The sequence below is a fragment of the Pogona vitticeps genome, chromosome 1, assembly GCF_051106095.1.
Source record: "Pogona vitticeps strain Pit_001003342236 chromosome 1, PviZW2.1, whole genome shotgun sequence".
Lineage (NCBI taxonomy): Eukaryota > Metazoa > Chordata > Lepidosauria > Squamata > Agamidae > Pogona > Pogona vitticeps.
The window spans coordinates 178352428-178379758 of NC_135783.1; the positions used below are offsets into that span (position 1 = coordinate 178352428).

The 27331-nt window shown below is 41.3% G+C and overlaps 1 protein-coding gene across 9 annotated transcripts in view; it reads right to left on the reverse strand.

The window, feature by feature from the left end:
* PIKFYVE (phosphoinositide kinase, FYVE-type zinc finger containing) overlaps window positions 1-23923 on the reverse strand; it is a 102184-nt gene extending 78261 nt beyond the window's left edge. For 3 of the 9 annotated variants that reach the window (XM_078379445.1, XM_078379437.1, XM_020780712.3), the window contains exons 1-5: window positions 7094-7223; window positions 4710-4825; window positions 3107-3278; window positions 2306-2513; window positions 85-174 (exon numbers count right to left, since the gene is read on the reverse strand). In XM_078379445.1, the coding sequence (XP_078235571.1) occupies window positions 85-174; window positions 2306-2513; window positions 3107-3278; window positions 4710-4825; window positions 7094-7112 (605 nt within the window). In that variant the 5' untranslated portion in view covers window positions 7113-7223. Of the gene's footprint in view, window positions 1-84; window positions 175-2305; window positions 2514-3106; window positions 3279-4709; window positions 4826-7093; window positions 7224-10938; window positions 11125-14743; window positions 14926-23712 lie in introns of those variants that run through there. The other 6 variants (XM_020780711.3, XM_020780709.3, XM_078379439.1 and 3 more) reach the window with 5 other exon arrangements.
* Between the last annotated feature and the right edge of the window lie 3408 nt (window positions 23924-27331).

Sequence of the window (27331 nt, forward strand, 5' to 3'; positions counted from 1 at the left end):
ACTTTATGGAAGCAGAGAACCTCAGCAAGGCGACTGTTGCTACAGAGTTTCATACAAAGATGACCCTGCACTGGAGCTGCTCACCTGTTCCGAGCAGGGGACTTTCCTGCTTCTTCCTGAACTGATCCAAGACGGGTTGACAATGTGGAAGATGAAGAGTCCGGGTGAATCAAGCTGCAGGTAAATGCCACAAGGGTTAAACAGCTATTACCTCTAAACTGAAGCATTTAACAGAACTCGGTGTTATCTTCTGGAAATGATTTTGCTTTTCATCTTCAAAGAGAGAAATGTTTTTAAGTTACTCCTAACAGTTACAGTTAACTGATGAACTGTTACATCTGAAAACAGTCTTTAACACACTCCGATGATGAGTGAAAGAAGTACAGTAGTGCCTCGCTTAACTACGTTAATTCGTTCCAGCAAAATTGCTGTAGAGCGAAAACGTCGTAAAACGAAAAAAATGGCCATTGAAATGCATTGAAAACCGTTCAATGCATTCCAATGGGCTGAAAACTCACCGTCCAGTGAAGATCCTCCATAGGGGCGGCCATTTTCCATGCCTGTGCAGCAAGGATTCCGTCCCTAAGCACAGCGGGGGGCCATTTTCTTCAGCCGGCAGCTATTTTGAAACCTGACAATGAGCTGTTTTTGATCGTCATAAAGCGAAAATCGGTTCCCAAAGCAGGGAACCGATCATCACAAAGCGGAAAAAACCCATTCAAACCATCGTTTTGCGATCGCAAAAACCTCACCGTCAAGCGGATTCATCGTTAAACAGGTAATCGTAAAGCGAGGCACAACTGTATATGGAAGCTCAGAGATACGCCCTTCATGAAATCCAGCCTCAAGTGCATGCTGGATGGGGAACTACTACAGCCATTCTCAACACAGGCCACATGGCCTTCGGGGGGGGGCACATTTGAAGAGGGCCAGAGTGGAAACAATTCTTCACACATCACCTTATAAGGTTTGTTTTGTAATTTATACAATCCTAATTCAGCCTATATTTCTTTCATATTGTGTTCAGGGACATGGCCAAAATAAAGGTTGCGAATGGCTCCGTGAAACATTTGATTTTCAGCCCAGTGCCAGCAGAGGGAGCTGCGTTCATCAGGAAATGTGACAGAATTCATCTCCCAAGACAAGTCAGATTTTTAGCCTATCTCTCATCATTAAACTTCAATGTTTGCTCTGGGAGAGATTATTGCGGGTGTTTTCAACTGTAGCTGCCACCTGACTCACAACATACAATGTGTTTGCTCAGTCTCCAAGGTGCCGCACATCTCCGTTTCACTGAATCCTTCATTAATGCCATTCATCAAATCCAAAGATTTGATGAATGGTGCTTAACACTTCAACTAAAAGCAAAGTTTTGAAAAGCTACTTTCTTGCACTATGACTCCCAGAATACCCCATCTAGCGTGGCCAAAAGAAAAGCAGTTTCAATACATTACGAGGCTTACCCAATATGAGTCATTCCATTTAGTGGATTCAAACTGGAAAATTCAGAGAGCTCAATGCCTGCCCCATTTTCAGGCAATAAAAGCGAGAAATCTTTCCATAGAACTATGAAGGTTTTACTTTCAATAAAAATCACTACAGAACTAGATCTCTTTACAAAAGTTTCCAACAGCAACATATTCAGACCTTTGGAGAAAAGGTAGGAAGAACATCTCCTTAGAGGGCTTCAGGAGGTATTGGTGGAACAACAGGTGCAATTCCCTGCTCAAACTGGCTGAGAAAAACTAAGAGAAGCAAAAAAAACAAGGAACTAGCCCTGTTACACAAACGGCGGCCAAGAGAAAACAATGCCCTCATGCTTATCCTCCCCCAGCACCCATTTTTGGTGCCAAAAAAGAATGCAGTCGCAGTACATGCCCCTAGGCCAGGCACTTGGCAAATTTTACAGTCCCTAGGGACACATCCTAACATCAAGACAGTGGGGTGGCGGGAGGACAATTCAGCCTCTCGGCTCCCTCCTCTCTTTGTCTAGTTAACCATGACGAGAGCGGTGGAAGTCCAAGAAGCACTGCAAAGAGAAAGAAAGAGCCAAAAGAGCCCAGTCGTGCGGAGGCTGAACCCCATCAGATGGGGCCAGCAAACCTAAAGTTCTCTCTCCCTGCTCTACTGACACAAGTCACAAAAAGCAGAATGTGACAAATTTGTCAAATTTGAACGTCAGCTAGCAGAAGCTGACAAATTTCTGAACAGGACACTGGAAAACAACTGCTGAGGCTAGATGGAGAACAGATTTGGCAAACACTCAAAACTACGCTGAAAGATAAAATGCAAAGCCAGCTGATACCTTTGCCAGGCAAGGTCTTCTTCCAGGAAGATGTTGCGGCTAGCTTTCCTGCTGCCAACGGGAGTCCGTGGTTCCCCAGGATCCAGTGCTGACACAGAGGTAGTGGAGTCAGAGAGAACACTCAAGTCTTCCCCAATAGAGTTGCTGTCTGTGGAGTGTGCATAGCTTAAGGCTATTTTACGACAGTATGTACAAGCTCTGAGGTCACCTGAAAGAACAAAATAACATGGAATGGCCTCACACCCTCCCTGGAGCAGAACAGAAGTTCAAACATCAGGAAACGAATCCTCCTTCTGAAATTCCTTATAAACATAAATGGAACAATAAAATTCACCGGGTGAATCAAACATGGACCAATTACTCTCTCTTTTACTGAGCTCTTCTGGGGATAAAGCAGGGAGAAAGAGAGTCAGGTACACCAGACAGAATTCATGGCCATCCTTCTGGTTCCTTTACCCTCTGATCTAGAATAGTCTCACTAAAACAATGGCATGGTGCATTAAGGAAGAGATACAGGGGGAAAGGCCAAAACAAGTTTTTTCCCTAAAGAGAGTAAAAAAAAAAAGCTTGAAAGGAGAAAAAAGAATGGGAATGTGTGATTTAGTTAAGCACAGCTAAGAAGGCTCTGCCCCCTTTTCATGGAACTATGAATGAAGAGGATGAAGGAGCCATATATTGCTCACTTCCAAAACCAGAAGGCTCAATGGAAAAGTTCCATTCTAGAGTCCCCCATAACGTGCTTCAAGGAAATGCCCTTACCTTCCTCAAAAGACTTAATGTTTAAACGCATTATTGCCTCACCTGTGTAACCCATGAATTTTCCAGGGATTTCCTGGTTGCAGCATCGGCTGCAGAAAATCTGCCCGCACAACCGACAGTGGTGTCTGCGCCGAAAGGTGGTGAATTTCTCATTACAGTCATAGCATTCCTTGCATTGGCTGTCTGGCATCCAGTACTGCTTCAGGTCACTGTCCTAAAACGCATAGGTAAATATTCAGTCAAGCCCCAACACAAATCAGATTTGCACAGGGTATTTCTATCTCAGAAGCTAAACAATACCATGAGGTGTAACAAAGCCGTAATTAGACTACATTTGCTCAGTTGCAGGCTCAATTGGATTTCCCACAGCAAGTCCTTCTCAGACTAATTGCCCTGTGGAATATTCTTAGATTACTAATTAAAAGGTTCATCTAGAAGGCATCCACCTACTTATTCAACAGGTTTTGATGGCAGTTCACGCCCCACAAAAAGAGACACCGACCTTTTGAACCAATTGCATAAACAAGGGTTCTGTTCTCGATTCAGCTGACCCCCATCCTCCTCCAAAAAGTCTCTTCTGTTTTATAGAACCATGACTTACTCTAGATAAAAGGATTTCCCAGATTAAACAATTCTGGGACAGAGGCTATAAAGTCATTTTTAAAAAGCAATTAGTTTCAGCTATGGTTACAAGGTCCCCAATTAGAGCTGCAATTTTGAAAAGTGCAGGGGAAAAAACCATTTGAGTAACAGCCACTGACTTTTGAGAAACAGGAAACTAAAGAGCTATGTTAAAGATTCTCACAGTAAGTAAAAGTTACTTTGAACTACTTTTTTTTTTTAAATGTGAATACTACAATCCACTGGCCTGTCACACAAAATACTCTCTCCTTTCCTCTTAGCATCCACAACACAGTATACGGCAAAGCACAAGTCAAGACTTTAACTATGTGATGCTTCTCTATCATTTCATGAGGTCAGACCTCAATAGATGCAGTTTAATTACATAATTAAAAGAATAAGTTTTTTTTTAAGTAACAGCCACAGCCTTCTCTAGTTTACCATATTCACTGGAAAAATGAGTTAATTACAAGTAACATGCAATTTATAATTAGTAACTTCCAAGTTCTCCCAGACATTATAATTCAGTTATATGTGTTGATCCAATAAAAGGTAATAAGGGGGGGCAGCTGAAGTTTCTGCCCTTCCATCGCAAAAGATCAATTTTATACCCAATCTCAGTTGTTAAAGAAAGAAGCTTAGTTGGAAAAACTTGAAAAGTCTTCTGCCATTACCTGTTATTTCCTCAATGACTAATTACAATGACAGGTCAATAGTTGAAATTAATGGAAATTATTCTTGATTTCTGTATTTTCAAAAGATTCTAGACAAACAGCTGGAGAAACCCTTGGCCCTCCAACTGCTGTTAAGCTCCCAAATCTCTTTCGCCTGGCCAAGGATGGGGCCTGGCAGAAGTAGCAGTTCTACAACCTCAGCAGGATGAAAGGTACCTCCACCCCCACCCCCATTATAAATAGTGCTTGTTAAGTCTTCTCAGCAGTGGGGGGGGGGGGGGAGAGAATAGCAGCCATTCATAAAATTCAGGACAGCTCTATTGTTTTAAACTGCACAGGAAAGGCAATACCTGGCTTTTTCCTTCCATGATTTCTTTGAGGCGTTTTAAGACTGTACTGAGGCTCCTCAGCTGAACAGCTGTCCGAGGATCATGCCCACCAAGAGGAGGTTCTTTTCTTCGATTTTCTGAAATGAAAAGATGTTAGCTTTTAGAGGGGAGACAGACAGCATGTGTTCGCATGTTCTCTCTGTGCTATTGGTGGAAATGTTTCAGAAAGCAGAATGAGCCGCTTCAGCGCTGCTGTTGTTTTAAAAGTATGGCAAAGTATGTGTTTACCACTTTCAGAGTGAAGGCTACAACCTCTGAGATAAACAAGCCAGAGGACCTTTTGCAATGCCCTCCTTGTACGAGAAGGGACACTCTCCAATCATCCTTAAACAACCAAGATAAATAAAAAGGATCTCCCAGGACAAGGAAGATTTGATGGCATGTTTGTGAACCCATTCACTTGGAAGAAATTTGGACTGGTTTCAACAGAACGTGCTTCCAGGAAGCACAATGGAGCCTTTCAGTTCAGCCATAATCTACTTTTCTCTGCAATGCTGGACTAACTTCAGTGCAATAAGTAAAAAGAAAAGAAAAGTTGGTTCAGCTGTGGTTGTATTAAGGCATTCTAACATAGGACTTTTCAATTTATTCTGAGAACTGGAATCAGGACTTTGAAAGATGTCTGCACCATATTCTGCTCCCATTACTTTTTCCAGAATGTACAGAAAGGAAAAGCTATTGAAAACCAGGCATCCTGATAAAAATACTTCTACCTTGTTTATTAGAACTAAGGTATTACACCACTGTGTACCCAATGTGATGTAATGATGGACTAGGACTCAGCAATCCTGAGTCTGAATCCTTCTTTGGCTATGGAAAATCAGTGATGTGGGGTTCTGCTGGTAAAAATCACTCCTTGAATATCTCACATACCTTGAAAACCCTATTAGGATTGTTGTTAAGTCAGACACAACTTGAGAACACATATTGCTCACACTTTAAAGCATTCAGAGCTATGAAGAAAAAAATTCAGATATCTGTGTTACATGAAAGCAGAACTCCTGCTAAGCATACAGTCCAGATCACAAAAATGGTCACAAGCATTACGCAATTAATGGCGCTTGACAACATTCCATTGTTTTACCAACATTCAAGAGCTCAACTGATGTCAGCTCCTAGCACTGGTCCAAACATGTCTAATAAGGAGAAATGGGACAAAATCATTAGGCAAGAAACAGGAGTCAGCAAAATATGGCACAGCCCACGTTTGCCTGATTAAAAGCCTGCAAAAAGTTGCTTTTTTGTGGGGGTGGAATGGACTCATAAGGCTCCTTGTTCTAAAACTGGAGAGAAAGGAGGTAAACTAGGAAGCTATCTGTGGGCTTCTGGAGGCGAAGCTTGTTATAAACAGATAACAAGCCTGCAGGCAAAAGGTTCAGAGAAGGGTTACAGATTAGAGAAAATATCAGCTGGAATAGCAACTGTAAAATTAGCTAAGAAATATGTTGAAGATAATTCAAACAATACAGACTATAAGGAAAGAGTGATATGGGGAAATAAATCATTGTGCCATAGCCACTTTTCAAAAAAACATAAGTGAGGAGAGACCAAATGATAAAGATCCAGCTATTTGGAAATTTCTCCTGAACTATAAACGTAATGATAAACTTCTGAACAAAATCACTATTACTCACAACAAAGCTGGATCTCAGCAGATGGTTATCGAAGTTATAAGATTTCCCTACAGAGAAGCAGCTACAGGATTTAACTTGATTTAAATCAATTAAGTCAATTTCCAACCCTCATACGTATATACCCTGTTTCCCCTAAAATAAGCCCTACCTCAAAAATAAGCCCTAGTTAAGTAAACCCCGCCCTTCACCACTGTGCAGCAACCAGAAAAAGATGACATGACTGTATTTGAATAAATGCAGATTGTTGTACATGAAAAAAATAAAACATCCCCTGAAAATAAGCCCTACTGCATTTTTGGAGCAAAAAATAATATAAGACCCTGTCTTATTTTCTGGGAAACATGGTATATACACACTCTATTTCTGCTACTAACAAACAGCAGTTTCACATACAAGTAGGAATACATAATCATGAATTTACATGAGCCAATGTGTTACCGTTCTGTAACGATTCACCATCAATTCATAATGAAATAAAATCACTAAACATCTTGCCAAATTATTAGGAGTACACAACATTTCCTAAGCACTGAAAAATAGCATCTGCATGTTTTTATCAAACTTTCCCTAAAATTACCAGCCTGAGCTTCCCATTGTAACACTGCGGATAGAGATGCCCCAAAGTTTGCCAAACTCCCTCTCGCTGTGACTCCTCTTTCCAAGCAGGTGCTTTTCTACATATTTGTTAAATAGAGCCATCAAGTTCCTTACCAACTGCGTCGTTCTCCATTGGGCACACATTTTATTTTGCTCCCTCTTGTGTAAGTGAAACAAACATGGCTCCTTTGTATTTACTGCTTTATATATCACTGATGTCAGCAGGAATGCTGGCAGCCCAAGGGAGAAGCGGGCAAATTAACTGTTGCTGTGCAAAAGCCAGCCTGGCAGCTTTCGAGGGAGGAGCAGCAGCAGCAGCAGCAGCAGGCTTTGACTCTGTCAGCGCACAAGGACCTTTCGGCCACCCTCTGTCACTAACTCTTGTCTCCAGCAAGGACAATTCATTTCCCCGAGCACAAATAGAGCCATAATTGAAATGAAATATTGGCATCAGGTACTATGCAACTTTGCTACACCATTCTTCACCAGTGGGGATAGGGGTGGCTACTCTGAATGGTCTTCATTGCTGAACGGCCCTTTATGAAAGAACAAACATTTACACCAGACCTCAAGTAACAGTGCACTGCATCATGTGATTATTTTCTACTAGTACCCACTCACACTTATTTTATTAATGGTATTTTGACAGTATTTTTCAATCATACTCCCAGGGTGAAGTATGATTTATAAGAACAAAACAGCCAAAGGGCAATTGAATAATAAAAACAAATATAATGTAGAGCCAGAGGTTGAGTTCAATTCCCCACTATGGGGGACTGGACTTAATAATCCATAGAGCCCCTTCCAGCTCTGAGTTCCATGATGATGATCATGGTTACAAACTACAGGGCTGCATGAAAAAGCCAGGATAAAAATTTTAAGTAAAAATCCTAAAACACCTTTTCAGATAACAGAATGGGAAAATGAAAGGTAGGTTAAGAAATGGCAAAAATTTATTTCCAGTGTGTTCAATTCATGATATAACAAACAGTCTCCCATAGGAGACTGTCATTTATTTCCCCTGATGACCTCTTTTTGACATTACATGTTAAGGGCCAGCAATTCAATATTCATGTCATTCTGTTAATACCACACCTGCAGCTGTTTTTATGTCCAGATTTCCAGTATAGAGAAGCTGTGCAGCAAAAAGAATAGCTCATCACATTGTACAAATACAAGAAATTTTCATTATGAACTCACAGAGCATGAAAGTATGCATATTGGGTCTAAAATCAACAGTGCGCTCCCACTGTCTTTTATAATCTCCTACCAATCTGCTAAAATCAAGATATGCATGAGGGAGTCTGTTCTACAATGCTCCTCAGCCCCAACCAGGAACTAAACAAGATACGCTCTGACATTCTTTCTTGAAAGACTCCAGGAACATACGTAGTCATTAGCAGCAAGTGCATGATACTGAATTTTGGGAAATTGTAAATGTTTTTCCTCATTCCACACTTCTGTAAAAATAAAAAGTAAGTTTTAAAGTTAAAGTTACTAGTTAGTTTTAAAGCCACAATCAGCTTTTTGAGAGACTACCACCAAAGGCTTGTTCTACACATTTACAAACTCATATTTGCTTATCTATAGAAGAAGTGGCCAGAGACGAAAGGCTCATTTACTACCAAAACAGGACTAAGCTGCAACTGGAGAGCAGAGAAAGACAATTTAGATCCCCTCTTACCTTGCAGTTTCCTCTTTTGGTGTCATTAGCATTTTCAAACATCAAATAAAGAAAATATGTCCCGTAAGTAAAAGATTTGTTCATCAATACCTTCCATTAAGAAGTAGTCATTGTCAAGCAGAGTCATATCCATATCTACTAAGTGTGAGGTAGTTAAAGCAGGATATGATACATAAATCAGAGCATGTAAATCAAACTTAAACCAAGACTGGGTGTTCTTACCTTACTACAGAAATTTAGTGACACTTTCTAGCATTGATTGCACCCCTGCAATCCCTCAACATAAGGACTGGGCTTGATCATATTTTATTTCTTAGTACAGCCTGTCTCCACCATTTACACTTCTGATTTCCAAAACAGTAGGTTGTAATCTATAAAAGTGCATGCAGGGCTGAGTCATATTGTAGGTTTAGGCCAGCATAAGCATAAATGTAATCATCATTGTCATCATATTAGAACAGCAGAGCTGGAAGGGATCCTATGGATGATTCAGTCCAGCCCCTGACATGCAGGCATAGTAGGAAATCCCAACTTCTGGCTCCAAAACCAGAAACTGCTATCCATCAATGAGCTAAACTATAGTGACAATTGCCACTAATTAATTATTTGTGGTTTACATTTCTAGTTGCACACAAAGTCACTGAACGAGAGCACAACTATGAGCAGCAACTCATGCTGACACAAATCTACACGGACTTCTGACCAAAATCTCAATAGTGCTAGTCAGATTCCAAGTAACTTCCCCCTTAAGAATCCATCACTTTTTCTATTCTGAAAAATCTGTCCTAGATGATATGATGGAATGACCTCTTCCATGCTTTTATCTGTACTGTCCATTTAGCTATACTACACAGGCAAAGGAAACCAGTGCTCAAAGTGACACACGTGCCCCCTGGCGGTGACTCTTTTTTCACTGAAGAAGCAATGGAATATGACTTCTTTTGGTCAAATAGTTCATCAGTTCATTGTGTATTTGGGACTGAACGGCTCAAATGCTGGAAAAACTAGCTGTTTACCATAATCCTTTCTTCTACTCACAAGTGGTTTTTTTTTAATTAATAAATTGTTGTGTGATGTGTGTGGCTTCCCAGAAAAAAATTATGATGTAACTTGTATTCACTTAGGACACTCTTCATGTTTACGTTAATACAGAAAGCTGCACAGGGACATTCAACTCCAACCTCAGCTTTCCCTTTCCTCTGTTCTAAATGTTTCTGAAGTTCAGGGGAGGAGAATACTCTGAGGAGAAACTAAATGTGCCTTGCGGGTGCTTGTAGCCTCTGTTTCCCTAAAGTAAAAAGCAGCACCATGGGGACAATCTATATTTGTAAAATAGCACAGTGTAAGGAGGAAATGCCTCACTCATCCTTCACGGTATTGCTCCAATCAGGTTAGCAGCTCCACCTCCCCACTACTTTGACTATTTTTCATCAAAAGCAATCAGTCACAAACCCCACACCCAGGCAAAACATGTCATTTGGCCCAGCACTGGTGTAGGGTCTGACTGAAAATTGCCTGCCTTGCAGTGAAGACAGCCTTAAGACTTCTGGCAGAAGAGAAAGCACTTAATTCCAAAGGCCTGTTTGGACTTCAAACTCAGAAACTGCTGCATCCAATTTAGATAGGCCACTGCACTGTGACGAGACATTAGATTATTAGCTAGACTGGGCACTCCAAGTTGTGTGCACTTAAAATGGAAGGGGCATCAGGGATAAAGCCCACATGAGGACTTCACAAACACTACATGTAGGACAAATCATTTCTGCAGCATTTTCTGACATTCTGTAAATATTCAGTTCAAAGAACCGAATCAGAATCTCTCCACAGATTATCAGAAATATCATTTGTGGATTATTTCAAATCAACAACTGTCCCCCCCCCCCCAGCTTTCTATAGGAATATCTGATGAAAAAGCTCACATCTATGTGACCACATCGGCTCTATGCTAAGAAAACAATAACCCTTTTACAGCTTTTAATGCTTTATATGGATCACCATCTGCCCCATAAACACACTTTCCTTGTATTTTTCCATCAGTGTAACAAGGATGGAAAAATGTGAATGCAAGGACATTAGTTTTACACATTATAAGAAAATCCATGTAAGAGAGTGCAGTAACACAGGAGAAAACTTACACCAGCTACATTCTAAATTAAACAAGTTTTCACAGTGTGAAATAGGATGGCAATTTTACCGACAAAGCACTGTTTGTAGTGAAAACCACACAAGACAGACAGAATACAGAAACTGCCTATTTCAAATTCAGCTCTCTTACCCAATGATGTGGAAGATCTTCTCTGCAGTTCCCCAGAAGGCTGTGATTTTTTGTAAGCTACAGGCGATGACCTTAATGACTGTGACCTCAGATTATGCTGCGGACTTGACCAATTGGTATTCAGTGCCTGCTGGTCACCCTGACCAGTTTCTGCCCTCTCCATAGACGATGCAAGTCGGCCATCATCTAAAAAAGGTAAATGTGAGTCTGATCAAGGTTCAGTAATGAGAAGTGGAAATGAAGTACATCTTTCTATTGACTTTTTTAAAAAAAATTAGTATCACTGAGTATTGAAATTGCATGTTCAGCCCAATCCTCTTCCGCAGCCTCTATGTACCAGCTTGGAATAAGGACGCATAAACAGTAACAAAGCAAGTAGACAAGGCAAAGACATAGGGGACGTTTTAGCAGGTGCTGGTGTTCTCCCTCAAGCTCCGCAAAGATATCCCAACTGTGTTAGAAAATAAGACCACTCTGATGGCTCAGAAGCTGCCAATGAGGTCATCATGTTAGTTCCTTGTAGCAAAGACAATGAAAAACTTGTGGCACCTTAAAGCTCAATCAGTTTTATTTTACATATGAAGGAATTCCACTGGCGTTCATTTAAGGTTTGGGTAATTTACTGTAGTTAATTACTGAGGTGGCTCACTTGTTTGCCTGCTGGGCCATGTACTCAACTATGCAACTAAGATGCACCCCAACACTGTAAGCCACCCAGATCTTACATGAACACCAACAGGATTCCAGCCACAAGCCCATTTCTACAGGAGCAGAGAAGAGTGCTTCAATGGACAGACAAAAAGCAAGTGGACTTCAGAAAACTTGATGCCAAAACCTTCAAGGCACTACAATAAATTTCATTGTTATTGATGTCACAAAACTCTCAAAATCTTTCATGAACCATCAAAGGTTTTTTAGGGGAGATCAAATCTCTGGAATACAATAAGCTCCTTTCACACCTGCGCCATCGCCACAAACAAAATCTTAAAGATCACACTATAAGTGCACTGTTTCAAATGATGAAATAACAACTCCTGTACAGTAATATCATAACCATCTACTGGCAATACAAATTTGCTTTGCACAATTTGCTTTCGACCGGATATGTGAACATTACGGTTAGTAATAAAATGTCAGCAATTAATTCGTAATCTATTGGCAGCTGAGTCTTATAACATGACCCACTGTACCCTCAGCAATGTCACGCCAACTTATCTGCCTAGCTTACAATGCAGCCCTGTTCATCTCAAGTCAGAAGTCCAGTCCACACTCTGCTCATTGGGACTTACTTCCACATAAGCATTTATACACCCAATAAAAGGTGGTTTCTTTTTTTAAAGGCCACTTTCCTAGCACTGCACTAATGTATTGCTGCAGCAACAGACATCTAATCTCTCTCTAATGTTAAGTACAGTGGTGCCTCACTTAGTGATGTTGGAAACATTGCTAAGTGAAACGCGGTTCCCCCATTGGAATGCATTGAATAGGTTTCAATGCATTTCAATGGTTAGCGATGTCCGTTTTCGCTATTTTTAAAGTGTCTTAAAATGTTCAAAAACTGTTTAAATGCTTGGAATCATTAGTGCACCTTGTAAAACCTTTGCAAACTTAATTCGGCTTTGTTCTGTCTTCGTTAATTTTTGGTGAATTTTCCCCCCACTGGAATGCATTAACAGCTGTCAAACCTACAGTTCAATGCATTTCAATGGGGGGAGAAAAAATTCACCAAAAATTAACGAAGACTCAGAACAAAGCCAAATTAAGTTTGCAAAGGTTTTACAAGGTGCACTAACGATTCCAAGCATTTTAAACAGTTTTTGAACATTTTAAGACACTTTAAAAATAGCGAAAACGAACATCGCTAAGCGAAACAGGGGGGCCCAAACTGTCATCGCTATGCGAGGCATGGTCCCGAACATCGCTATGCGAAATTTCCCCATTGGAAACATCGCTAAATGGAGCACAAAATCGCTCCTAAAACCTCATCACTAAGCGAATACATCTTTAAATGAGGCAATCGCTAAGCGAGGCACCACTGTATTTTTTTATCTAATCCAATTTCTATACTGTCCCATTACTGTTATCACTCTCTGGGAGAAAGAAATTTTACGATGAAAACACCATGCAATACAGAAAATGCAATAGACCATGTCACTACCTAAAAAAAATTAGTCTACCTTTTCTCTATTCTCTATAAGCAAAAGAGTTGCCTCACTGCATCACAGCAAAAAAAAAACCAACTTAGATCCAAGAAGAAAAAAGTGTCAGCTCAATCCTTTGCATATTAACTTAGAAATAAGTCCCTTTGAATTTAACAGGTAAATTAAATCAGTGGTTCTTAACCTTTGTTACTCAGGTGTTTTTGAACTGCAACTCCCAGAAACCTCAGCCAGCAGAGCTGATGGTGAAGGCTTCTGGGAGTTGCAGTCTAAAAAACATCTGAGTAACAAACGTTAAGAACCAGTGAATTAAATTATCCTAACTCAAGGTAAGTTAATAAAACTCTTAGGTTAATGTATCTTGTTCTGACTCACAAACAGCATAATTTATACTGCACATCTACATGAGGAGGCTTGTGGTGCAGTAGTTAAACTGCTGTAATGCAGCCAAACTGTATTCACGACCCAGGGTCCAATCCCAGGTACTCGGTTCAAGGTTCACTCAGCCTTCCATCCTTCTGAGGTCCATGAAATGAGTACCCAGCTTGCAGGGTCAAGTGCAATGTGTAGCCTTCAATTAACTTGTAAATTGCCTAGAGAGTGCTTTAAGCACTACGGGGTGGTATATAAGCAGCACACTTTGCTTTTTTTTTAAGTCTGAATTTCAGAAAAAGATATCCAAGAAGGGGATGAGATCAGTACTGTCCTTTTTTAGGGATCTTGCATTGACACACCACAGAAATAACAAAAAATCATTCGCACACCAGATTGTGACCACATCTAACATGCAGCCTGCTTGTAGTCTGCTAACATGCCAGTACTATTCTACCTAGCCTGTATCTATGCATACAGATGTCCATGGCACTGGACCTTACAGACTGGGGAAGAAATGTTTTGTTTTAGCATCTGCCAGTCCTAACTCATCTGCTCCACCCCCAAAACGTATCATTTCTATTTTCAAATAGAAAACCATGTGATGTCAGTTGCTAGGGTTGGGATATGTGAAATCCATGGAACCATTTCTATGGTTTCCCTTGACCCAGTATCTTACTCCTACTGTCATTCCATACTTTCTCTTTTTCCTCTCCTATTAGAGCTGGATATCATAATGACTACTCTGACCTGGATGTGGCATCTCTGAACTGTGTTACAGCCAAACCAGCCTACAAGGTCTTTCAGACCAAAAAATGATTCTCTTCTCTTCATGCCTTCCTTCACTTATTTTTATTTGAATAATCATCTATAACAATTTGTACCTTTTTTTGCTCCTCATTAAACAAAATATTCTAAGTTTCTGCAATTTATGTATTTTATGACACCTGGAATTCCACTGCCCAGTCTAAAAATGTTCGTCCCCACCCATGAGAACAACACCAGCCAAGTATCCTCCTACCTCATGCTGGCTGTCCCTTCTAGAGGATGTCAGTCTCAGGGCTATATTCTGGTTTCCCAAAGTCCCACAGCAATGGATTTTAAAACACCCTATAAATCCAGGGAGGCCAGCTACCGTATTTTCCCTTTGTCTGGTATTGGCATTTGTATAAAAACTTTGGGTAGGTGCAACAACGGCCATGCTTTAACGCAACACTGCTCCATAACATATCATTCTATATATGATTGCAACTTGAAAGACAATAAACTCTTACCTTTACTGAAACGAAAGAGATTTACAAAAGAGCTGTAGGCAGATTTAAATGGAGGTTCATCCTGGTCAGGAGTCAAAGGTTTGAAGTGTGTAAGATGAGAGGGACTGCCGGCAGAGTAAGGCAGATCGCTCATAGAGTCCAGTGTTGGAGATGGCTTGTCATCTGTGGCCATCTCATGGATCCTAAGGAAGATTGAACAACGCTCATTACTTTTCTGACGTACCCTCAGTGAAATGCAAGCCACCACCAAGATTCTTCCCCAGCGGGTGCCTATCGGATTTTTCCCCTTTTTGTTTCACTTACCAAAATATGAGCTGGCTTTAGTGACTCCATACCTTGATACAAAAGGGGGCAGGGACACTAACTGCTGCTTCCCCTCAGGCCAGCAAATATCTTGGCTTTTTCTTGGTAAAAAGTACCACAAGCTAGACAGGCACAAGCTGTCCTAACAGTAGCTTCTTGTCCACAATACATGTTATGCACCAGGACAATCAAGTTTTGAGGCATAACCATTTATTTCAGAACAACCCATAGGTTTTCACGATTTACACCAGTGGTTCTTAACCTTTTTGAAAGAAACGCCCCCTTGAGCCATTGAGGAAGTTATCATCGCCCCCCTCCCTGAGGTGATATCTTACCTACCTACCTACCTACCTACCTACCTACCTACCTACCTACCTACCTACCCAGTCTCCCTCCCCACCCGGGTGCGAGGCAGCACTTCACGGGGCAAGGATGAGGACCCAAGAGACCCTTTCCTTCCACCCGATCCACACTCAGTGCTCCCCTAAAGGAGAAAGGCGAGACGTGGCAGGTAGAAAGAGCTGGATCATCTGGCAGCAGCAGCAGCACCGGATCTACTGCCAGCACTGCGGCTGCAGTCGCCTTCACAGGTTTGGCTCACTCCAGCGCCCCCCTACCGCCCCCCTTCTGTTCTTTCGCTCCCACACTGCCCCTTTTCGTTCTACCGCCCCCCTGAAAAATGAAATCGCCCCCTGGGGGGCATTATTGCCCACGTTAAGAACCATTGATCTACACAATACAAGATTTTGCTGTAGTCTATAAAGCAAAACTGATCTTCTGAAATCCTTTGGCGTGCGCTAGTAGCCAGTGGATACTTGCAATATGATCTTGAGGACCTCTACCTTTTCAGAATCCAGCTTCAATATCAGGCATTTCTTGCTTCCTATAAGGTAAAAATCTTTGTTGCAACACTTTGAACATCACTTTGCTTGCATGGGAAATTAAAGCAATGGTCCTATAGTTATTGAAGCCCCCAGGCATCCTCTTTCTTGGGGACTGGAATGTATATTGAACACTTCCAATCTGTGGATCACTGTTTTGTTTTCCATATTTCTTGGCCCATTCTTGTTCAGATTTGGACAGATTCATCTCTGTGACTTGAGATAGTTTTATTGGTACCCCAATTACCTCTGGTCATTTATTAAACCCTAATGCTTTCAGAGCATCTTTCACTTCACTTTCTAGAACTGCAGGTTTTTCATCATTGGATTCCTCTTCAAAGGAAGCGTTTACCTTCTATCTCTTCTGTGCAGGTCTCTACTGTTTCCATCTTCTTTTTATTTTCTCCTGGTCAGAGAGTGTGGTTCACAGTTGGTCATCAGCATTACTAATCTAGGTTTAAATTTCGCTTTGATTTCTTGGACCTTCTGGAAGAGATGACTTTTTTTCCCATTTTGCTGTTCTCCTCTATTCTTGTACACTGTTTACTGCAATAGTTACCTTTGACAATTGCTGAAAAACTGCATTTAGGGTTCTGACATTATTTCTGTCACCTTTGATTTTTGCTTCTTGCCTGTCCTTTACAATTTTAAGGGCTTTTTCTGTCATCCACCTAGGTTTTTCTTTCCTTTTTACTACAGAAACTCTCTTTTTGCATTTTTCCTTAATAACATATTTGGTTTCAATCTACAGTTCTTCTCGTGCATGGTTCACTGAGTTTAATAATGCAAATCTGTTCTTTATTTGGACTTTTAATTCATCAGGAATGTAGTTTAAATTAAACTTTAGCACCACAATTCTTTGGGTGTTCTTTTTCAACTCTAATGTTAGATAGTAACATGAATTCTATCTTTTTGTTCTATCATTCCCCATCTTGAACACACCATATTACTGATTTAATTGTTTAATCATTATGTTGTTTTATTGTATTTTATAATATTTTATGACATTTGTAAGCGGCCCCGAGTAGACGCTGTCTAGGGGGTGTGTGGTAAAAAATTAATAAATACTGTATATAAATAAATAAAAGCTCATGCTCAGTACCACAGCCAACTCTGAGTCTTGTTTCGGCAGAGAGGATACAGCCAATCCATTTCCTGCTTCCAATTACATAGGTTTTCTATTTTGTCCATCTGATGATGTGCATGTCTAGTTGGTTGTTGTGGGTTTTTCGGTCTCTTTGGCCGTGTTCTGAAGGTTGTTCTTCCTAACGTTTTGCCAGTCTCTGTGCCCGGCATCTTCAGAGAACAGCACTCTGTGGCCGGCATCCTCTGAAGAACAACCTTCAGAACACGGCCAAAGAGCCCGAAAAACCCACAACAACCATTAGATCCCGGCCGTGAAAGCCTTCACAAATACATTGCATGTGTAGTTGTCTGTTCAGTTACATGAAGCATACAGCTGCAATAAACAGATTGCTGGATTTGCATAATCCTATCATTCTCCTGCTTTGCTTCTGTCACCTAGAAGAAATTTTCCAACAGCACTTGGTTCTGCTTTGTTCCCTACTTTTGCTTTTGCCTAGAGTGGTCGAAATGACTAGAGAGGCGGGGTATAAATACAATAAATAAATAAATAAATAAATAAAAATTTCTAGTACCAATATTACAACTATATCCTGCTTTAACATGTGATCAACTTTCTCGTGGACACTTGCATAAAAGCTTTAATATTCTCCTTCTCCAACAGCGATAGTTGAAACATAAACTTGAATTATGGTAATGTTGATCTATTTTCCATGAAGTCTAAGGAATATTACTTAGTCAGGTCTTGCATTATAACCCCAACTGTGTGTGCTCCAACTTGCATCTGTATTAGAGGCACTTCATTTCTTCTAAGTTTGTCATTCTCGGAGTAAAACATCTTGCAGTTGTCTGACTTTAAAATATCCCAGTCCATTCCACTTTAGTTCAATGACATCAAGCACTACAATGTTACACATTCCATTTTTTTCCTTTATAGTTTTCAGTTGACCTTGATTCATGCTGCTCACATTCCATATTCCAATTGTATGTGTTGTTCAGCATCAGACTTTTTCGCTTCTGTGCACATAAGCCACTAGACACACCTTTGGCTTTAATCTATGTGCATCATTAGCAACAGTGCTATTTGCACTTTTCCTTTGCTTTTCACCTGTAGCTGACTGAGTGCTTTCTGACCTGGGAGTTCCCTCTTTAAGCACTCTCGTTTCATTTTGGACTGTCTCACCACAGCGTTGTTGTTTTTGTAATGAAAGTTCAATAGTGGTTTACCACTGCCACCTTCTGCACAGTACTAACAAAAGTTTGCTTAAGTGTCACCTTTAGCTACCACTGCTGCCCACATTACATTCGACTCTCCCATCAGGGGATTGCGTTGTAAGTAAATTCAGTAGAGTTTCATCATTGTCACCTTCTGCACAGTATAACAACAGTTAACTTGAGCATCATCTGGGGGGGGGGGTATGGGAGAGAAGTGTCTTTGTCTCTCCTGGCTTTGGTACACCAATTATCATTTAGCTTGGATTTTAGTTCCTTATGATGTATATAAAGCCAGTGCATAAAGACCAGGAACATGAACGAACGGCAAGCCTGTGAATCTGTTGCATATTCGTAGACTCCAATATGCCATGACATGGCAAGCCAGGGTTGTTACATTTTTAAAAGGCTCATGGTCTCTCAACTTACTACCATTAGCTGGATCTGGTATAGCCACATGGACTTTGTCCAAAATAGTCCAAAATACCTGGAAGACCAAAAGCACCTGTGCTCCACAGAATACAATGCAAATTGACAATATACCAGTCAGAAACGAAGCCCAAAATGGAACTGTACAGCTAGAGACCAATAGACAGTTGTTTGCTTTGCAAAAAGGAACTTTGTGATCTTGAAGCAAAGAAAAAGTATATAACAATAGGCTGACCCACAAAAATAAGTCTTCATCAAAGCAATAAGAGAATGAGGTCTGGCAGTCAATGATCATTTCGGAACAAAATAAGCAACTTTCACATGGAACCCAGCTTGTAATGATAATAAAAGGGTCAGTAGCCAGGGCTATAAATCTTCACTTGCCTCATTCCTGTGCACACCCAAAATGTACACATTTTGGCCCCTATTTCTTTCACCCTGGTGTCACTTCAGGCATCAGAAAAGCTAAAAAAGCTCAGCTGCTCCTTACTTCATTTGTCACAGACTCCTCCTCCCCGACTACTTGAGACAAGGCCTCTGCTGCATTGCATTCTGGGAGTGCTCAGGACAACAGTCACCCCCGAATTCTCTCATATGACACTACCTACTATACAGGGGCAGAGGAAGAAGAGAGAAGTTGGAGGAGCATGAAGGAAAAGAGATGATAATAGATAATGTTGCATATATGAATGCACCACAACACACACTCATGCATGCACAAGGACATAACTCTTCCAAAGCCCCAACAAAAATCTGTCACCTCTTGCAATGATCTTCTTCTGTGTCATACTAACCATCTCAGGTTGCATACTCACACAAGCAGAACAACATGTGAACAACTACAGGTTGAAGAACTAGCAGGACTACTAGAGCCATCTCCAGTAGAAATAAGTAATAAGTCTCTAGACCACTATGTTTTGTTTCAGAATTCCTATGAAATGTGCTTGGAGACAGTGCTTTAATAAGTGCCTGGTCAGTTGTTTCCCCATTACCACCACCTCCAAAGAAAAACATGACAAGAGAGCATGACTAGATCATAAGTCAGCAACGAATCTGCATTAGCAAGCTCTACTTAACCCCTGATGAACCAAATGTCTCTCAAACTTTAACAGAACTGCTGTTAAGAACTAAGTATACCCAAGAACTGAGGTATGCTTGACCAAGTCCTTCCAAAAGCCAGCTAAGATTTTGTTTAATAATGATTTCTGTAGTAGACACAGCCCATGAAACGCAACTCAAAATATTTAGACACATAGGCACAGGCCTGCTGCTACGAAGTTTTTTTAAAATATATATTTTATTTGTACATATAGAATACTCCATCCTCAACTCTGGCAAATAAAGCCAATAAAGTTTTCATAGTGAAACTGTGGGCACTTCAAGCACATATTTGCATACGATTTCAGGATGTGTAATAAACCATACTATGAACAATGTGTACGGGGGTCACACTCAATTTAGGACTGCTGTCTTTGGCAGGAGCCACCTTTCCACATTATTAACAGTATAGCTATGCACTGTAAAATATCATCCAACTTAAATTCACAGGACTGATCAGCACTTTCTGAACTCAAATCAACAAAACCATGCAGGCAAATTCGCTAAGTTAACAGGATACAACACAAGCCCACTGTTTTATATATCATATAACTCTAGATCATCCGTAGCCTATCAACACCTTGAAAGGAGAATAAACTCTTCCAGGCATGCAACCCACCGTGCTTCCTGGAAGCAATTCTCACACACCATGGGTGAGAAAACTAATGGCTTATTCAGGAACTTAGAGTAACAAGGAAAAGGAGGACATTTAACTAAGGAAAAACAAATGATGACTAGTTTGGAAACTAGCATAGAAGGAAGTGTCTCGTGAATGAGGCAGTTTTAGTGGTTCTGCTGCCAATCATGTCACCACAGTAAATTCAACTCAAAAACAGCAAACATTCCTCTCCTTCAGTCTCCATGGAGCACAAAACTGAGCCAGCTCCACGCCTTCATTACTGGCAAGGCAATCAGGGCTGCACGTGAAAGAAAAGCCTCTGCTTTGCACACAGCCTAGATCCTGGTCAAAAGAAGGCTAAAGTAGTTTTTTTATTGTTACAGATTTCCAACCTCTTGTCCCACTTTGAATTAGATAATCTGTTAACAAAGTTCTCCCAGTAACTAAGATGAAGTTGTGCAACCAACTCACTAATCCACCAAATGAATAAGAGTAATTAAAGTTCATTCCATTCTGAAATCATTACATGCAATTCTGCAAACACCATATACACCAGAATGTGATTGTTCCAAGCCCTTGGTTCCTGTACTTTATAAATGAAAAGACAACCTTGGCTACTTCAAGAGGCAGACATCCCACCCTTCAGTAATGACATTAAGCACAGGTTCAGTCACTCTGCACCAGAAGTTTATAACCACAGAACAGTCTGTACCACTGTACCCCAACATCTTCCCTTCAACAGCAAGAGGCATGCCTCTCACCTCTTCCTGGATTTGTGCAAACAGCATCAAGATGAACAAAAGAATTCCATCTTTTGTTCAAAGAATTGTCATATGCTGTGATGGCTAACATAATGAATTTTTAAGGCAAAGAAGGGGTTTTTAAATAGGCTCATCTTCCACAGGTACATCAGTCCCTGTTAGCCATAGGAACAGGCATGCATTCATCATACTCAAGAGCCATTCAGTTCTGTCTACCAGATAACTGCAGGATAAACAGGGATAGCTACCACTCTCCAAATCTGCTTGGGGGTTTCCTAGGGCATCTAACCAGCTAGTTTCAGAGACACAGCACGAAACCAGCTGTTTCACTGGACACTTCATGCAGTCTTCAACAGCATTATCTGCTCTTCTCCAATGCCACTGCATGACTCAAGGGCATTAGGAGCATACATAATGCGTACAATGCCAATATTTTTGATCCAAACAGTGCATAGAAACATGTAGGGAGCTTAAATATTTTTCTTTAATTTCTTTCTCATCAAGTTGCAGTGCTTCACTAAGTGTCTTATTACCGTCAAATCCAACTTTGTTCCTATATACATAATGGCCTTATGCCACAGCAAAAGAAGAAAACAATCAACAGGAAAGAGGACTACTGAATATTGTTATTTCATTATTTGAAAAAATTATTAGCAAGGGGCATCAGGCACGAACTAGTTTCTCTATATTAAGAGAAGTAAGACATGTTCTAAGCAGCTTGGAACAAAGAATTTCACTTTAGAGACTTTTTTTCTCCCTGGAATTATACAAAAATGTTGCCTTAAATCACCTGATATGTGTACAGTAACCATAGAGTTAGTATAAATCAGTGGTTCGCAATCTTTTTTTAGTCGCAACCCTGTTTTATAATAACTAAGTAACCTGTGACACACACCTCCTCCATATTTGCATAAAAAGGCATTTTAATGGGATAAAGTCATCCCTTCTCAGAAAGCAGAGGCTTCCTTCTCCTTAAAGTGTCTGTTTCTCATGCATACACATAGCACTAATGTTAATATGCACTAACTTTAATATTCAGCTCCAAAAGGTTAAGAAAGAAATTATTTAATAAGGGCTACAACACATATAAGGCAAACTGAGCAGTGGTTCTTAACCTTTGTTACTCAGGTGTTTTTGAACTGCAACTCCCAGAAACCCCAGCCAGCAGAGCTGATGGTGAAGGCTTCTGGGAGTTGCAGTCCAAAAACATCTGAATAACAAAAGTTAACAACCAGTGCGGCCTATGGCATCAAGCACTCTTTCTCCTCCCAGCTCTTTTCAGAATATTGCCTAGATTCAAATGAGTGAGAGGGGAACAACCTTGAATTTTAACAGCACTGTCCAACATTGGCCCAATATAAATGAACTGATACTGTCAGGATAATTTAGGTTTCTTTTAAAGCAAAAGATTACAGCACATTTTGTTCCATGTAGAAATCTCACCTTTTTTTCCTGCAGTGTCCTAAATACTTTGATATACTACATTAAACTAACTGTCCAAAGGGGAAATGCTTGTTTATATTCTATGTAAGACCACACCGCAATATTTTATCTTAAAATGAATTACTCTTTTGGGTCCAATCAGTTAAGTGATCTGAAACTGGTTGAGTAGTTCTGCCTTAACAGTGAAGTCTTATGTTACTTATTTAATTATTTAAAACAAGAGTGTTCTCCCAGAGCTAACCCCACCATAGAAAACTACACAATAACATCTTGTGGAAGCAATGTGGTCTCAGACAAAGTGAGTGTCCTCATCCACCCTGAAAGTTATAGGTGACTCTTGGCTGTCTCTCAGCATCAGTTCCTCATGTACAAGTAACCTATTTCTAGAAGCAGAAGACAACCATGTATGCATTGCTCCCAAGCTAACAGATGAATGACGGGATACAAAAGAGAAGAGTTTTGGCAGTGATGTGGAGGTTCCCTCTGCTAGGCCACTTTTAAAGATACTGTAATTCCTTCCAGTGCACATAGTCCACCAAGCTGAAGCAAGCCTGTTTTGCAATTGCCACTTAAAAAAAAAAAAAAAGATAAGGAGCCATCACAGTTGTTTCCGTTTTACAGACTGGAACATCTTTCTCATAGAAAGGCTTCATCGTGTCTAAAGGCAGCACAGAAACGACAGGGCTGGCATGCCGGTCCACAAGCCCCAATTCCAGGTCCCATCTACCAGATCACGTCCTAGACATACAGCTTTGACAAGGTAAATAAAAGAAGTGACATTCAAATCCTTCCAACTCCTTTTTACAGATTTTTTTAAAAAAAATTACAGCAAACTGGGTGAATCTACCGCCGGTGCTCAGAAGTTACACCGCGTCGGAAGCAGCAAACCCACAAGCGAAAGGCACACCAGCTTGCAGCCTTGTGTAACAGAATAGGAGCGAGCCGTGAGGATTAGTTAAAATCCGGCCTGCTTCTCAACCGCGCACCAGAAAACTCAAGAAGCAGTTGCGGAGAAGGGAAATAATGTTGTTATTATTAACCGGCACCTCCCCTGCCTCCCGGCTTCGTCCTGCCCCTGAAGCCCTTGTCCTAAATACAAAGGGTCCCCACCTTCCCTGACCTCCCCCGGCTTCCCTCTACCTGCTTCCTGACGGGCGGCATTTGCTCCCCCCTCTTCCAGGAGGCAGCACGACCCGGTGGCCGGGTGAGGCGGCGGGGGGAGAAAGAGGCTGAAAACACGCCCGGCCAGAAGGAGCACCTGACACGGCTTGGATGCGCTTCCTTCTCTTCCTCTACTTCCTGTCTCCACTCCCGGGCGAGCAACTGGAGAGGCAAAGACGCCGCCTCTGGTCCTCCAGAGGCAAAACAATCGATGCCAGAGAGACGGAGCAAGGATTCCAGAGAGGCAAGGGGCACCAAAGGCTACTTACGCGCACACCGCAGGCCTCAACGATCGAGCTCTAATGCCATCGTTCAACCAGGTCTCCCAATCCGTTTCGAAAGGCTGTCTTCAAGATCAGCAGCCAGAGAGTCACGCGAAGTGAGCGAGTAGCTTAAGATGTATGGGGCAAGGCCACAGCCCAGACCTTAAGTGAGCTGGTAAACCTCTACGTCAGGTTTGTAATTTCAGACGGCTAAATACAAAAATGTTCCAAAACAAGGAAAAAACAGCGTGCCACTGTAAAGTTCAGGCTCGTTGCGTTCAATTACGTACCCATGTATTTGGAAAGTTTTATTTCATGGCATGGAGAAACATGCTTGGATGTGACTTCCGTCTCAGTTCTGAAATAGTACAGCCGTCAAGTCAAAGCCGAATTATAGCCACCCTAATACGGCTTTCAAGGTAAGTGGGATATTTAAGGAGTGGTCTTACCAGTCCTACTCTCCCAGTGAGTTTCCATGGCCGAGCAGGGATTCGAACCCCCCCTGACCAGAGTCCTAGTCCGTCACCCTATCCACTACAGAACTGGGAAAAGTTACTTTAAACGACCTCGCAGGAATCCCCTGCCACTGCTGAGTTCTAGTTTTCAAAAGAATATTTTTGCAAGCTCTAGCACAAAAATAAATTGTTTTTCATGAAAACTAGTGCTGAACTTGATGATAAAACCAAACTAGCTAACCTGCCCTGTAAATAAGCAAGATGACATTGTACACTACATGTACAATAACTAATAAATAAAATGTGCCATCAAGTCAAATCTTGACCATTGGTGACCATTTGCAAGGGTTTTCTAGGTAGAGTGCTCAGAAGTGGTTTACCATTCCCCTCTTCTGGGGATGCTCTGGGACTATACAATTTGACCTAGAGAACACAGGCTGGCTGGGGAATTCAACTCCCAGCCAATCCACTGAGCTATCCAGCCAAGTATAAAACTAATACTGTAACAGGTTTTCAGAGGTGTGGGGCCACAACCAAGAAAGCCTGGTTTCTGGTGCCTGCTCTTTCCACCTCCCTTGATTGTTTTTAACATCCTGGACTGTAATGAGCAGGTGGAACGGGCAGTTGTTCTATAAGAGATACATTCCAACAAGTATAAAAGTCCTAAACCATTTAATTTATCACCTTATGTTCACATGTTTTCTGACAACGAAGTGTATGTTTCTAAACATCCGCAGGGTTAATTTTCTCAATGGATGTAACACTTCCTCAGTGGTAAAGGAAACTGAATGTGTTTATGGAAACTGGTGCCTAAGATAACAGGAATCTCGGAGGCATTATAGAAAAAAAGAGGTCTAAGAGGAGATGATACCCAGCTGGGAATGATTGTGACACTCAAACTTTTACCTAATTTTTTAATCATTTAAAAGGAGTCCCATTTAGAAAAGCTTGCTTCCCTTACAAGAAATATCATCCCTTTAATTCAATAGTCCATGAAAACTTCATAGGAGTATACTCTGAATAGATTTCTACATTGCCACAAGCAGCATACAGGCCAGTCTTTCACAATTTCCCTCCACAAGGAATAAGAAGGCTGTCTGCTGGTGTTTTCAACACTAGATATTTGCCAGGGACCCAAAATGGCCACTACCCTGGGAATGTCCTTCCTAACTCTGAACAGGGCACCCAAGTGGATTATCATAATTAATTCTACATTACAGATAGATCTAAGCAAATGGTGGCCAGGTTAAGGCATGGGAGAATATAGCTGAAGTAAAATATAAACAAAGCACACTATTCTAGCTTTTACTGTAAAATACTGCTGTGGGACCCGAACCCCAGGTCAAGAAGTGCTGATAGGAGGGCCGTCCTGCCCCAAGGCGACTGTAGGCACTCAGACAGCTCCTCGTCCCTTCCCTCCCAAGCTGATACATCAAGCTGTAGACACCACCGACTTGGAAAAGAGACTGAAAGGGTTTTGGCAGGAAAGGAGGAAGGGGGAAGGGCAGTAGCGGAGGCGGAAGCAGGGGAGGGAGTTGGTACTCGGGACGTCATCCCAGGTGGATGGGAGTTAGTATGGATGCAGGACCCATGGGACTGGGAAGTGGGAACAGGTCAGAGTGCCTAAGCAAGAGGCAGAAAGCTGAAGGAAGAGGGGACTGCCTCAGCGCCCATCGTACTGGGGAGAGACGGAGACCCGCGAGTGGCGGCGTAAGCTGAGGGAAGAGAAGGAAGCTGTGGAGAGGGAACATGAGGCAAAAAGGGCATGGCATATGAGAAAGATGGGGTGCTTCCTGGGCCCTGGGACACCCAACTTGGTGAAGGATCCCCGTTCTGGGGATGGAGTGGGGATGAGGAGATCACCCCTCTATTGATCCCAGATCCAGAAGACGGGGTACCCCAAGATCCCGAAAGGGTTCAGGCTGGTCCATGGGCCCCAAAGTCATCTAACCCTTTTGGAAAAGAAGATTGGTTGCCCCTGTCGGAGATGTTACTCCCTCAGGAGAAGTTTGTTCCCAGTTTATTGGACATTTCTGTACCCATACCTCTGTTAATAAATGAAGCCGAGTTTGTTGGTTTAAAAACGTCTCATGATTTATTTCAAATGGGGGAGGCGAAGACTAGTGAACCCTCACAACTGGCTCCTGCAATAAGCTGCAAAATTAGGTTGATTCCAGTTACTACACAAAGATGAATCACAGGTGAGTCAGGTAACTTCAGTGTGCATTTCTTGTTTGTAATTATGTTTGTCTGATTCATTCATGACACAGCTGTAGTTTTTATTTTCATATTCATCTGTTGAGTATGAAAAATAAAATAAAAGGCATTTTCTCAAATGGTACAAAGATTTTAAACTTTAATTCTCAGCAGATAAATTTCAAACAGTTCTAGGTTCATGAAAGCTGGAAAGTGGGAGAGATATGTAGTATAGACATTTCTCTATTGAAGAATATGGCAGTTTGGTTTAATTTTCAAATGCCAAAAGTTCAGATCAGTTGTGAAATTTTTCTGGGGCAGCTCCCTAGAGCAGACGTCAAACTGTTTGCACAATAGCATAGGATATGCAGCCAACATACTAGACGTCCAATAGTACTCTTGGTGGGTGGCCTTGGGCAAGGCACTCACCTTCCATTCTCTAAGCCATAAGACAGTAGCCAAGCTTAAAGGTTGAGGAAATATGTCTTTCCTTCACATTTCCACCATTAAAGTGGTGGTATATCATCATATCTAGGTAAGGAAGTGGTAAAAGAACACCTAGCTGCTTTGAATGAGTTCATGTCTTCTGGACTGGATGGTTTACATCCCAGGATAGTAAAATAACTGGCAGATGTGATCACAGAACCACTAAAAGAAATCTCTAAGAGGTCCTGGAGCATGGGC